Genomic DNA, 15,001 nt, shown 5'->3' with positions numbered 1-15,001 from the left:
TGAAACACCGGCAAGGACGTTGTAAAAAGAAGGCCCTTTCCTTTTTTCCCTTTTCTCATAGAAGTAAGAAAATAGCATATTTGTCAATCGCCGTGCACGGGAACCTCAACAATAATTGCATGATACAAGGACCTTGTAAGCAAAGCAGCTAAATGGGTTTTCACGGAACAGGAATGTAATTTACCTCATTTTGCACATCTGTGTCTTCAAGTTGAATCCAAAACTGTTATTTTATGACATTTAAATGGACTAGTTTCTTTTACCTAATGTGCCACAGCAAGAAAAGGTTGTTTTCATGACGGGGGAGATTGCAAGGTTGTTGAGAATTCAGATTAAAAGGTGGCTTCCACTTACCTTGGCTGAATACTTTTAAAGGACATAGTCCAGCAAAAATCACAGGAACTTGCAGTACAGCTGATTTTCACAGAAACATTGCAATTTGAGCTGAAAATGTTCATTTTTTTTTTTTTTTTTTTTTAACTCCCATTTTGAAATAAAAGTGCAATGAATTGTCATCTTCCTCTCTCGGCAGATGTGATCCACACAGTCGGGCCAATAGCTCAAGGAGGGGTCGGAGAGGAGGAGAAAAAAGCTCTGAGGTCATGCTACAGGAACAGCCTGCAAAAAGCGACTGAAAATGCTGCACGCACAGTGGTGAGAATCTGGGTTGGGATGAAAAGAGGATGGAAACCAGACAGAAAACAATGTAACATTTGTAAAGATTGGCTCTGGAGCCAAATGGCAGAATACGATGAACTTTATTCAGTGAAATACTGCCGTAGAAAACACACAACGGTAAACAAAAGGAAGTACAATAAGATAATACACTTCATCAGACTTGGTAGATGGTTTGAAGTGGTTAACAACAAGTAAATGAATAAAAGAATTTGTCCTCATAGCATGCCTCCAAAAAGAAAAATAAGAATAACGAACTTGCAATAGAGTACCAGTGTGCAAGCTTAACTATCGGTATTGAAAAAAAAAAAAAAGTTATTAAAAATAATGTTACTCGTGCAAAAACAAAAGGTAAGAAGTCAACCATGTAGGATTCAAGAATTGAAAATGTTTATCGTTATATGCACACAAACATGTTTCCCTTAGTGATGAAATTCTTACTGTGCTGTCCCACAGTGAGTGCCAGATAGTGTAACAAGCTGTTTGTGACATAGAAGAGACGGAAGCTTTGCAAAAGAACAGAATAACTTTAAAATAAAACATATATACCACTGCTGTAGATACATAATAAAGACACTGTAAGAAACCTGACAATGGCAGCAAAAGGCCAAAAAAAAAATAGATCTACATAGTTTTAACACCCGTATTGAATGAATTAAATATATCACAAACATGAAAGCTTAAAGAACCATTGAAGAAGATGAAGTGTAAGAAAGAAAGAAAGGGTGAGATTTATGGGGCAAAAAAAAATGAAACAGCATTCAAGCTGAGAGATTGATTTGGAAGTAGGGTTGGCTTGTAAGAAGGTTTCATGAAACACATCAGGCAGGGGGGCTCTTGAGCACAGGGAGGTGTCAGTGTAAAAAAGACAACAGAAAGACAGCACCTTGGGGAGCTGTGAGAGTTGAAATGCTTAAGTTTAACTAGAATAGAAAAGCAGAGTGGCATCTAAGTAATTGCAACCATTTGAACTACAGAGACTAATGCCGTATTCTATATTAATAAAAACCGTTCCAGTTGTGGATCTTCTTCCACTCGCATTGATTTTGAAAGGCAAAGAGGTAAAAATAGTGGATCGCATATTATTTTTACTGATTTGACCACTAATAAACTAAATGATATTTGCAGGCCTTTCGCACTGAGAGACGATGTAATCTGCATTTCTGAAAAATGCTGTCCTTCACTTGGATACCACCCAGATGTATCTGCATAGAACTTTGATTTCCACGTGCACTCCTAAAAAGGGCCAAGGGTATTTTTTTCCGCTGGGCCTGTCGTGTTGAAACGGAGCACCTTTGTCTGTTGAGGGGACAGTAACGTTTTCTTTTTATGTATACTTTTGTGTGTTTGCTATATTTATCCAGCAGCTATTCTCCATATCAAACTCAACTGTCCTCACTTCATGTGTTAACATTCAGTGATTGCACCTCTTGGTGTTTATATGGGTTTTTTTTTTTTTTTTCAAAGCTCAATCTTTACTTTGCAGGATTTAAATGGCCCATATTCACACAAGGGATTTACCCGATAGAATGCATGCATTTATTTAAACGTAACTGCCAGTAAATTTCGCTAATTGAAAAAAGCCAACGTATTCAGTAATCTCTCTCCCGCAGCGGTGTAGAGGCAGTGTTTTGCTACTGCTTTTGCAAAAAAGCACTTCAAACTGCGACTGCTCCATCTACTTTTTTTACCGGGAGGATATTGTTTCAAAGTGCCCACGAAATGTTAGATATAAAGTCTTTGGTACAAAGAAAAGTAGATCACTTTATTTAGCGTATGACTTTTGTATATTGACAGGATTACTAGCATAAGAAAGCAAGAGAGAACTTTGAGGTTTATTATATAATAGTCAAAATGAGATCACTTGGTCATTTTGCCCATAAACAAAATACATACTGCAAACTTGAGACTTAAGAAACGCTCAAAACGCTAGAATATCTCCACACTATGTCTGTTGCAGTGTTAATCATTTTGTATTTACGTGACTTAGGTGCCCATCATTTTTAGTGGAATCTTGCAAATAGTGCATAAAATATAGTAGATGTCAAATATATTAGGTTAGAGAAGAGCTTGAAATCTAGAGGCTGATCCACTTCCTAGCTGGCACCTCGAAAACAGAGAATGTTGCTGATTGTAAAACATTGTAAATAAATTGTAAATAAAGTCACAGTATATGTTCAGTAATGTAGTTAAACATCAGAAACATGACAGAGTGCTACACCTGACACATATAATATACTGAGAACATTTCCCTTATAATTTCATTCAAGTAATATACTTTATGTTTACCTCTGTCATATTTAATTCATAATATTGTGTGATGAAAAAAAAGGCATTGAAGATGCAAACAACAACCCACACACTGTCTTACTTGTTAAACACAAGTTTTTTCCCGCTATAAGACCTTCAGTTGGCAGTTGGTCACTGACAAGATAAATTCCAATCAACTTGTCTATACAAACTAATAAACAGTAATCTAGCATGTTATTTATTATTATAGAGATGTGCTTTTAATGTCACTTCAATAAGTTAGTAGGGGTTTTTCCTTTGGAGTTACTTTTGTTGTGAAAAGTTTGGGAGAGTAAAGAAGACACAGCAGAAAAACATTATTGGGTTCCAGCAATTTAGTGTGTGTGTGTGTGTGTGTGTGTGTGTGTGTGTGTGTGTGTGTGTGTGTGTGTGTGTGTGTGTGTGTGTGTGTGTGTGTGTAAGAGAGAGATAGAGAGAGGGAGAGAGAGAAAGAGGGGGGGATAAAAGCAGGCTCCAAAGTGATCAGCTACAGACTGTAACCACTTTGTCCTCTTCACTGCAGGCTTTCCCTTGCATCTCCACTGGAATCTACGGTCAGTCTCTGTGTTTCTTCTAACATAACACGCCATCCTCATTCTCAACTGGTTATGTGTGTCATGATCATTTCATTTTTTTTTCCCCAAGAATTTGTTGTTGAACTACTATTGAAAAGAAAAAGAATCTGTTTCCAACAAATATCAACAGAAACATCTCCTGCCCAGAGTATTGGCTGTTTTTTTTTTTCTTTTTATTTCCTTCCCATCGAGCACCAGTCTTTCTGTTTAACCAGGGCGCTGAGCAGCTCATTGCTACTTGTCACATTATCTGCTCCAGCCCAGGGGTGTTTTCTCAGATTGAGGTCTTGGATTAAGAGTGGCAGATTTAGATAGATTAGGCCAGAGATTGTGTCAGATTGACTCTAATGCTCCATCACACTTTCAGGAGAGAGTTAAGAAGTGCTTAAACACTCCCAGGGGTGTGAAGACCAGAGGTCTACGTTATCTGTTTCCTAGAAAGAGGAAAAGTTACATATTTCTGATCGACTGAGTATTTTCTAAATCGAAAAAGAAGGCTCATCTCAACAAGGTAAAAACAGTCACAAAGGCTAGAATACAACAAGCTGAGAAGAGCTGTGAGGGCTGGGTGATGATGAGCACAACAGATAGGACAATGAGCCCTTTTGTGTTAATATATAGCACGAAAAAGCAGCATGAGATTACATATTTCAAAGCAAAACACTAGCTGAAAATTACGGAAATTATCATTTAAGATCTCACTCCATCTCTCTTTCTTGCTTGAACTTCTTAAATATTTTCTTAATCAATTAAATGCACATGAAGGCATTCAGCTCCATTTCACTGGCATGTGAAGACCAAACGTGTCAAAATTCCTTTTTCAGAGAGCCTGAGGACGTGGTGTTGGAAAATGCTTGATCTGTTATATATTATCTTTTTGCATTCAGCAGGACATCCTCGGTTCTGGTTGAAGCACTTGTGCAGAGCATTTTTTTTGTTGTCGAAGTACGACCTCCCCCTTCGACAAATAACTCATTGTGTTGTCATCTTCTCCCTCTCTCATGCTTAAGTGTCTCCAATTCCTCCAGCGTTTCCTATCAAGTGCCCGCTAGCAGATATTGGGGAGAAAATGATGTGCGCTTCAACCTGGAGGTCGAACAATTAATCGGATCAAAACTAGGAATATGAGGGCACGTTTCGTGCACGTTTTCAATCCCGTTTTAACCCTATCTGCATCCTCCGCTATTTTTATTCTTACATTTTAGGATGCAGGGAGCTGTGTGAATATTCTGCAGGGCGCCATCTTTCAGCCCGTCATCCCATTGATCACATAATATGAAATACTTGCTTTTTACTCATTGATATTAAACTACCTTGGAAGATTTATATTTGTCTAGTAAAACAAAATCAAAGACATCTTTTTGCATTGAAATGAAGTAGATATGTTTCAAAAGGTTCCAATAATAGTCTTAGTATTAGTATGTAGTCTTACTATGTGATTATAGCTGATAAAAAGCATAAATCAGTTTTCCACAGAACCCGTGATGTCATTAAAATGTTCAATGAATGATAAGGTGGAAGGATATTATTCAACCTATTACATTTTATCCCTTAAGGTCAGAATAATACATGTTTAAGTAGTACATACATGTCATGTCATTTTTCCACACATGCATGCTTAAGCTTAAATTTTCATCCATCTTTTAGATTAATTTCAAACCCTACAGTGTATTTTTGTTTGGCCTGTACAGTTTGGCCAGATGATACATTTGCACTGCCACGCTGTTACACTTCCAGCAGTGGGATTAGTTTCCAGCAGCGAAAGGTCTCAGCCGTTCAATGAATATAGAAGAACCACCGTTGTATTTCTCCATCCGTCTTCCTTCCGAAAACAAGAGTTGGGGTTCTGTATCTCACCAGAATAGGCAAGAAAACTCACAACAAGGTGATATAATACCAAGAGAAGGAGTAGATAAGAGAGAAAACTGCAGATGACTGCCTGGTCCAATCACTCAATGTGTGTGTCTCCCAACATTTTTTGGTGTGCTTTTGTAGGATACCCCCCTGAGCAAGCCGTGCACGAGGCATTAGCAACTGTGAGGGAATATCTGGACAACAATCATGACAAGGTACGTGTGCAAGTGTGAATGTGTATGCATGATTGGCAATTTTCCCCACTATTTCCTCCAGGTATTATTTCTCTCACAGCTGTTGTTTTTGTTTTCTAGCGCGAGCCAGGAAAGGAGCGAATTGATAAAACACTTACGTGCACATGCAGCAACACATCTAGGCTCTCGCGCTCATGGCCAAGTCAGGGTTTTAATTGGCTCCTTGCGGGACTAAACTTCTCAAATGTAAACACGCACACATTTGCGAGTGCTCTTTCTCTCCGGAGGAACACCAAGCAGAGAAAAAGACAAAATGATGGAATAGATGACTGGATGGGAGGGAAGCAGGGGGGGAAATGAGGTTGAAGGGAGATTGGAACAAAGAGGAAACTTTCCACTCACCCGTTTACATGCTCTAAGCTCTCCTCCTCTACTTCCTTTACTTCTTAGATCTCCTCCTCCCACTCCTCTTTTCAGTGTTTCTCCCTCCGTATGCAACCGTCTTGAATCACCTCTGAGAGAAGGTTATTGTTAGCAGCGCCGTCTCCTGAGCCTCTGCAGTAATATTGCTTAACTGATGCATCAGCTGCACCGAGCCCAACAAACAAACAGACATTGAAGCTGAACATGATTTACAGCACAGAACAACAGTCAACAAGTGATCGGACCGAAAAAAAGCCTGTCTGAGCGACTCTGGCTGCTGTACTGCCCAGAAGTATCATATTTGTCAATTCGCAGAAAATACTTCATATTAACAAATGTGCAGATGCTTGAGAGTTTATACAGAAACATACAAAGTCTGATTGTTAATGAAACGGTCCGGTTCGCTTACCGCTCACCGCAAACCGAGTTGGAGGTTGACATTCTGTGTCACGGCACCGATTAAAACATTTCAAGGTAAACGCGGGCAGCGCCTCTGCAAAGCTCAAAAGCATCTCAGATGTTTAAAGTTTCACAAATCAGAGTCTCCGGTAACTGGACGGTATTCAGTTTGAAAAAAAAAAAAAAAAGAAAAAAAAAAGTAAATAATTTTAAGCCTTCACCTGTGAATCCCTTGTGTTTATATTTCATTGTTAGATCAGCCATGTATATTTTCTTCCTCTCCGACCGTTTTTCAAAGATTTTTAATCACTTTTATGGCTCCGAGCTGGATCTCTCCAAAGCCCCCCTGCGGAGGAGATCAGGTTAGCCAGTGCAAGTTACTCCTCAAAATAAACCTTGTATGAAGAGATTTTAGCTCTTATGCTTTTATCATTTTTATAGCCCGAGCTTCTTTTTGAATGCTCAGACATTATTGAGCGGTTGTATTGTTTCTGTCGCACATCGAACATTGTGGTTGCAGCTTTTTATTTGGTTTTGTTGAGGGCTACATTTTTTAAAGTTATGAGAATGGTGATGATAAAGAAAACATTGTCAAAAGTTCAATTATGAATGCATTAGAAATATTTGGGAGAGAATCAGAATTTCAATTTGACTTTGGGGAAAGATTTCTGTTTATGCGGTCTACTCAGACTCCATTGAATACATTGAATTGTTCAAAGTGTGATAGATAAACGTTACCGGGGCTGTTTTCGTTTCCATTCTTCAAGGAAGTATTTACAGGCTCCATTTTTCTCCATTTTTCCAGGCAGTTTGGAGAACCCATTACACTGACTTGATGCTATCTTTAGCAGTAGCATCTCAAGGGGTCTCTGTTGCAATCATATAAAAAAAGAGAGCACCCAGCTACCCCCGTTTCAAGGGAGGCCTCTTTGTATCCCTCCTTCCCAGCATTTGACTTGATTTGAATGAGGCGTCCTGAAAAATGATGCAAGATGAAGTAACTTACTTTGGAGGTTAGAGATTTCAACCCCAGCCCAAGGGAAGCAGTTACTCACCACACATTTCCATACTTTCCCTTTTAGCTTCCATTCAAATTCTGGCACATGATGGTCATCGTGTAAAAAACTGTGACGGTAGAGTCTGAGCCGGAGACCAGCAGGTTGCTGAACTGACTTTCTTTGAAGGCAATGAGACTTGAACTCCCGCGCCCGGCAGAACCCAGTCGAACCTGCATGGCTATAAATTGCACAGCCTGAGCAAAGCCCTGAGTAAAGCCATTGCTGGTAATAATGTGAGTCTGAGAAGTGAGGGGGCATAGAGTAGATTATTTCTAGAAGCATCTTTCTACTGTTGCTATTTTACATTTTATTATGACGCACCCTCATGTACAGAACATCCATATGAACAGAACATAATGTAGCTGTTGCAGGCTCCAGAGCCAGTCTAAAAACTGCAGAAGAGCAGATCATAAAGATTTTTTATTGTTGTAAAACTGCTGCACTCATTCGACCAACATCTTATTATTATTTGAAAGCTATTATGTTTATGATCTTGAGAACAGTGTTTGCTGAAACTATGTTTGTACGGCCTCACAAAACCAGGAGCCAACGATACTTGTGGGATTCAACATGCTCCGCGAGGCCGCGATAATGGACTCGCAAGTGTAAATGATTGTCGGGTTAATGCTTTCAGTTTACGATTTAGAATCAAGTTGATGTCAGATATGTAACGGTCAAAATAAGGTCCAAGTGTTTGCATATAAAAGATTGAATGCCAGGAAGGCATCCTCTTAGAGCGGGTTAGCGAGACGTACGAGCATGTGCACAATGAGCTCAGTTAAGCCGCGCTAATGTTTATCGCAAAAAGATTACAAATATAAGGAGGACACACACATGGAAGGGGCACATGCAGAAGCCGTCAGTGTTAAAACCCCAATGCAGGGTTCATCAGACTTTATGTCCCGCCAGACCTGACGTCCGTATGTGACTTTTTCACAGGCATAGAATGACGGTTCCTCTTGACAGCTAAATGTCTAGATCCGTTTTAAAAACTCCCTCAACAATGAACCTGAATTTGTGCGTGTGAGCCTATGTTGGGGGTAAACCTGTGGGACTGTCACGCAGAATTATATGCATTTATGTTGGCTTTTGTAATACACTGTGACTTTGTCGATGTACTTGGAGACGGCGGCTGTAAAACATCAAGCCTTGACAACATCCCTTTTGTTTCAGTTGTATACAGTGACCACCATTGTGCTAACTACACACACACACACACATATGCATTTCCAGATTTTTCACTTTAGTAGTCACACTCTATACATTTCCCCCACACAGTGTAATAGGCTTTGTGTTAGCACAACTATAATGGGGAGTTAATAAGGGACAAATGGAGTGATGCATTAGCTGCACACTCCTGATATCTCCGCAGCACAATGTCACTAACTGTTATATTGTTCCACTCTGCCGTTGATGAGTTCATGCCTATTGCAAATAATGAAGGTCTTCTCTGTCTGTGCATTTGTGTGCGTGTCTGTGTGTGTGTGCCTGCGTGTGTGTGACCACATCAGCTGGACAGAGTCATCTTCTGTGTGTTCTTGCCGACGGACAAGGAGCTGTATCTGCAGAACCTACCGCTCTACTTTCCTGCTGGTGAGTTGTTGCACATCCTGTCTCTACATCTCTATCGCTCTTCCTCACACACACAAATATAGACACAAACACATAAGTGAAACACATCAACCGGGCTGATAATAATTCAGTTTAGGTGCATTCACAAGTTTTGACACAAAAAGGACAAAGTATTTATTTGCAATGTCCACTGCAAGCACACACAAACACAGATGCACGCATGAAATGCAATCCCCCTCTTAGCAAATTCAACTGCTGCTGTATTGCATAATTAAAATAAATGTACAATTTGTTCCACACTCTTACATTTAACACACAATTGAACACAGTGATTCACAGCAGCCAGAACCATATGTGTACTTTATCTTGGATATTTTTCTTTTTTAAAGTGAACACACACACACGAGGCTCGTTATATAATCTCCACATTACTAAGTTCTCAGAGCCGTCATTGACATTTCATGCTATAATTTGAAGACTAAACATCTTCCCTGTTCTTTTAATCAAGTAGATCCACACAAAAAATAAAGTGTTAAGTTTCATTTTTCCTAACATAGACACAGCATATTGCTGTTAACCATTTAACTTCCAGTGTTTCATTTCAGTGTTTATTTAGCCAATTTTCTGTGTTTCCTTTCAATTCTCTGCCCACCTGTCTAGCCAGATGACTAATAAAAGCAGATTACTATTCAGGTAAAGAGCATATCGTGTGTCATATTGTGTGGCGAAGACCATTTGAAAATGTAATTGTCCTAACCCTCTTGCTAAGGCCGAATGATTTATCATTAATAATGATAATTTATTAATCCCTTGCGGGGAAATTACTTGTCTGCATTTAACCCGTCACGGATGAACCATGAGTCTATCAGCTCGGGAACAGTTAGTGGTTCAATGTCTTGCTCGTCATCACTTCGACACACCAGGCAGTTGATATGTGTAGGGGATACCGAGCAATGAGTAGTCTGACCTTAAGCTAAGTTGTTTTGTAAAATTTGTTTCTGAGAAAGAGTTTTTAGCTCTCAAAGTTAAACATTGTGGTTCAATTTAGTAGGGGAAAAAAAAACTGATTTGAATGTCCAAGGCTCCTTATTGAATCAGTGAGTTTCTCCCAGCTACCAATTTCAAATTAGACTGAAAGGAAAGCATGGATTCTTCAGAGATAGAGCCATCGGGTCAAGTAAAGTTTAGTCAATTTTTTGTTGATTTTTAGAAGTGATTGATACTCATATAATGCCATGCAGCCTGGGATCCAAAACATGATCAGTTATTCATTTGATTATGGAAATGAAGGATTGGTACTACATCTGCAGCCTTAACCTCTTAGGTGTTGCTACAAACCTCCTAGCAATCAAATCCACATTTTCCTCCTAAACATCCTCACACATGAATAAAATACTTTTTATTTTTCTGTTCATTTTCCTTGTCACGCAGCGGGTAGTTTTTGCTTAAATTTGTACTTGAACTTGGTTTATTCAGAGGACGCAAGGTTACTCATTCATACTGCATGAACAACTTTGATCATTAGGGAGATTTTACTCAAAAAAAATACTGTAGGCAAAACTGTTGCCTCGGTCTGTTACTTTCTTAGTTTTTCTATCAATACTTACACATTGACCAGAATATTCCATTGAGTTTAAAATGTGTTTAGTTAAAAGGAAAAAGCCAAATAGTTGGAGCCAGTTGAGTGAAAATAGATTCCAGTGCATCAGGGGTGGCTGTGAAATATAAGCAGGCCCTTTAATTTTACATGAAAAGACAAACTCCTCCGTGGCAGTGAAGTCAGCAGAGGGACACCCCGGGGTTTGCATTTAACGCTCCGTGCATCATTTACATGTACCGTATGTGGTGTGTTAGATACTTCATGTATACATTGTGTATATATGTGCATAAGTTTTAAAGCATGATATAAAAGAAGATTTTCCTCCATTAATTATTCCAAGTATGTTTTAAACCCTTTTGGCCAAAACAGGAGCTTGGCGTTTTTAATTGAACAGCATTTCTAAGCGGTAAAAAAAAAAAAAATACACACACAACTTCACATATACACACACAGACAGGGACTCACACAAGTGACAAAAAGAAGCACCAGAAGTGCTGCCTGTTGTAAAAGATAGGAGAATGCTATCAGCCCTGCATCTTTCACAGCAGATTGAGATTACGTTTTTAAGAGTCTTAATCTTATTCTTATCCGTTTAGACAGATAGAACCGCAGTGCTGAGACCAGGTAGTACTTCTCCCTCATTTAATGTTTCACCAAGTAGTTGCCAGGCAACAAGTGGAGACATCTTGAAGTCACTGCCACTGGCCCCCAGCGCAAACAAGCCGCAGAACAGCAGATTTCACTTTTTCAGTTTGATTCTGCAGAGATGAGACACTTGATCAGTCATGAGCATCTATTCGGTTCAATATTTTTAGCGAGGTGTTGGCCAGAGCGGAGTTATCCAACAGCTGAGTGAGCGCACATTTATAAGAACACTAATGCCAGCTGCGTTACAGCCGAAGGGTCAAACAACACGAGGACTCAACATTTCTGATCCTCTGCAGATTTTAAAAAGGGTTGCTTTGCTTGACAACGGGGATGTTTTTTCAAAGAAGACGCCCAAATTTTTGTGACGCCTCATAAAAATTGTTAAAATCACAGCATCAACAGTTTGTTTGTTTTTTTATCTTTCAGACATCCAGGTATCTCCTTTTAAAATATCTGTTTATTGTTATTGTCCTCTACTAATGGATGGATGTGTGGCAGATTTCCTAACAGCAGTGAGCCCACAGTAGTAGCACTTGGCAGAAAGATGGACCGGAACTGTCTGTGTGTGTGTGTGTGTGTGTGCGCGTGACCATGCATGTGTGTGCTTGTGGTCGCATTTGCCCCTGCATGCATGTGTGTGTTTTGTTTCTTGTTTATTTCTTCGTCGTCGTACGATGGAGCTGCTGCAGGCTGGACTCCGGCACTCTCGCTTCTATAAACCTCTGTGTCTCCAACACCTGGCGCTCCCTTCAATGCTTGTCTGACGTTTGATGTTTGTTTGTGCGTTCTGAGTGTATCTTCGTCCACGCCGGACCGAGAGACACCCGTCCTCACTAACGGTTCACATCCTTCTGAAGCGAGCAGACACTCCAAAAGCAGGAATACCATTAGCCATGCACGAACGGGAAAGAATACGCCTATCCTTTGTTTTTACAAGTTGAAATCTTTCCTCTCCAGCTCCCACTTCAATGCCTGTGAAGAGTCAACTCTGAGAGAGCGGACGCTGGGCTGCAGCTGTCTTACATGAACACTGCTATGATTTTCTCCTCCGTCAACACAAATCAAGACCTTCTGCTATAACTGTTGAGTGGGTGGTTGCTTTTTTTTTTTTTTTTTTTGAAGCGCACACTGAATGTTCTGCAAATATTGATTAGTTTCTCTGCTTTTCTTGCAAGTAATTGAGGTTAAGAGAGGTACCGTGAAAAGGGTGCGGAATGATAATCCTTCCTTGTGAAAAATGGACTGTCGTCTAAGCTGCATTCTAATTTGATCCCTGTAGCCTGTCATCGGCGGTGACAGTTTTGCGTCGTACGAACTACTATGCGTTTCTGTGCTACTGTATTTGAAACTTGGCCTCCAGCATGCGTGTGTGTGTTTTTGTGCACGTGAAGCAATGACAAAACCTTATTAAAACTAATCACACAGGCTTCTCGTGTGTATAAATTGATTATTTCTGGGTATGCGATACGTGTCACTGAGCTGGAGCATCACAGGGGAGGACTGCTCATGAATATTTCCCTCTTTGTTTTCTTGCGTGTGAAGGAGACCGAGGAGCAACTGTTTATCCGTCGGCGGGTTTTACGGTTCTTCCTTTTCAGAGCTCCCTTTTTTTTTTTTTTTTTTTCGTTCGGCACCTGTTCATTTTAAACGATCATCCCTCATCCATTCATCCATCGCTTCTCCTTCGCTTCCGTTTTTGTGTCCTTGCGATCCGCATCCCGCCGATGCCGGCTGCTTCACCTGTATTCATGCGCGTCCGAACGGGTTTTAATTGTGAGTTGCAGGATGTTGCACAGGCGGTGACCCGTATGAGGCGAAATGAGTATTTAGCACGCTACCGTCGCGCCCCTCAATTTTCATCGGGCAAAGACCATTTTTATTGATTCCGAACAGTCTGCCATCGTGGCTGAGACGTACGCAAAGGAGGGCGGAGGGACTAGGGTTACACGGAAAATGCTAAACCGCAAAGACTGTTAACAGGAAATTGTGTGAAAGACCTCTTTTTTTTCAGGCTTCATCTGTCACTAAGGGGATTGTCTTTTCTTCTCCTGAGCTCTTTGATATATTTTTTTTTTTCCGCCGATCCGGACCTCTTCATCATCACTCTTCCCCCCCCGTCTTACACCACGGGGATGGTAGAAAAATAAACAGATGGAAGAGGGAGGGATAAAGAGAGAGAGAGAGAGGAAGGATGTAGGAGTTCAAACCGAGAGAGAGGGGAGGAAAAAAAAAAAAAAAGGTGGAGATGAGAGGATGCAAAGCCGTCGGGAAGATGAAGGGAAGAGAGGGATCGAGAGCCTGATGAACTCATCTAAAGTGACTCTGGGTTTTTTAATAAGCAGCAGGCTGTGAAGCTTCTCTCTGTCCAGTCAATCTGAATAATGAGAGATAGAGATGGGATGGGAGGATGAAAAGACAACGGGACTCATTATCTTGTGACCAGTTTTTCATCACCATCCTGTCAGTAATCTCTCTGACTCTTACTTTCTCCTTTCGGTTTGAAATGACAGATGAAGGCCAATTATGCTTAAATGTTCTGTTAACTTGACGACTGAATCCCCGCCATCATCCCGGAACATACAGTAATAATCCTGTCACCTGCCAACACACCTGTGTGTGTACTTTGCGCTTCGGGAGCAGAGACTGTGACAGAATTGGGAGAGTGTGTTTTGCAGTTGAGTGTATCTAATGGCACCGAACACAATGACGTGTTATGTCGGTCGGATGACTGCGGTCTAACCGGTTCGGCTCCTGTCAACATTCGGTTATGTTGTGTTCTGATTACGAAATGAGACAAAGAACGAACTTCAAATCATAAATCTGACATTTTCTGAACTGTCTTTGCATCATCCTATTCAATTCAGAAGCCGCTCTGCCGTTTGTGGTTATGCTGGTTTGCAGAAGAAGACATTTTTGGGGGGGGCAGTAAGTCCCCCCCCCCTCATGTGGTGTTGTTTTTCATTGTGTTGTTATTGCAGCCTTGGGCGGAGCACAGTTGCAATATGATGAGGTAATTTATTTACGCACTATATTTGTGGAATAATATATCGCACGATTTATTGCATAGCGTAAGGTATGGCGAGATTCGCTGAGCGAGTGTGATGCTACATGACAGCAGCCGTATAATAAATTTACACATCAATTTCTCAACCTAGAAGGAATCCCTCTTCTGTTCCTCTTGACTTTTAGCCACTATTTTTTTCATAAAAAAATCATTTTTGTATTAGAAGTCATCTTAAGTTTGAGGCAAATTTGCCTTTTCGCTGTTAAAAATAAAAGAAAGCGACTGTCGCGCGTTTAAATCACGTGACAAAAAATGCGGTTGTTTCAAATCAGCCTGAGACACGGACTTCTAATAAACAATTTGCAGATTCTTGACAGATCCAGACATCGAGCCTCTGCCGCTGTGGAATTTGTCATGATCCTGTTCAATATCTTGTATAAAAGATTGTTTTGATGTCATTATAGATCACATATTCTATTGCGTGCCTTCCTTCATAGTCATTTCCTGGTTTATTTTGCAGGCCGCTCGCTATGTCATAGTCTGCATTTATTTTCCTTATTTGTCATTAGCCTTAGTTTTTGTTTTTTTCCCCCCATCCTCTGTCCGGATTTATGCTTTTGTGGAAACCTGCTTGACTTTTGTTTACTTCTTGTACATTCCTTAAGTGAACACACCGTCTTTATATGTTTGTTTCTCTTTTTATATCTGCT

The 15,001-nt window shown here is 40.3% G+C and overlaps 1 protein-coding gene across 3 annotated transcripts in view; it reads left to right on the top strand.

Moving 5' to 3' along the window:
• macrod1 (mono-ADP ribosylhydrolase 1) overlaps positions 1-15,001 on the top strand; it is a 131,445-nt gene extending 116,444 nt beyond the window's left edge. The window contains exons 6-11 of one of the 3 annotated variants that reach the window (XM_086158545.1): positions 533-654; positions 3,488-3,518; positions 5,535-5,608; positions 8,979-9,060; positions 9,704-9,732; positions 12,245-15,001. In XM_086158545.1, coding sequence (XP_086014671.1) covers positions 533-654; positions 3,488-3,518; positions 5,535-5,608; positions 8,979-9,060; positions 9,704-9,711 — 317 coding nt within the window. In that variant the 3' untranslated portion in view covers positions 9,712-9,732; positions 12,245-15,001. Of the gene's footprint in view, positions 1-532; positions 655-3,487; positions 3,519-5,534; positions 5,609-8,978; positions 9,061-9,699; positions 9,733-12,244 lie in introns of all 3 variants that reach the window. The other 2 variants (XM_086158544.1, XM_086158543.1) reach the window with 2 other exon arrangements.

Source organism: Fistularia commersonii, chromosome 13 (assembly GCF_037954325.1).
Source record: "Fistularia commersonii isolate RoL2024-O1a breed Wild chromosome 13, RoL_Fcom_v1.0, whole genome shotgun sequence".
Lineage (NCBI taxonomy): Eukaryota > Metazoa > Chordata > Actinopteri > Syngnathiformes > Fistulariidae > Fistularia > Fistularia commersonii.
This window is presented reverse-complemented; position numbering and strand designations above follow the sequence as displayed.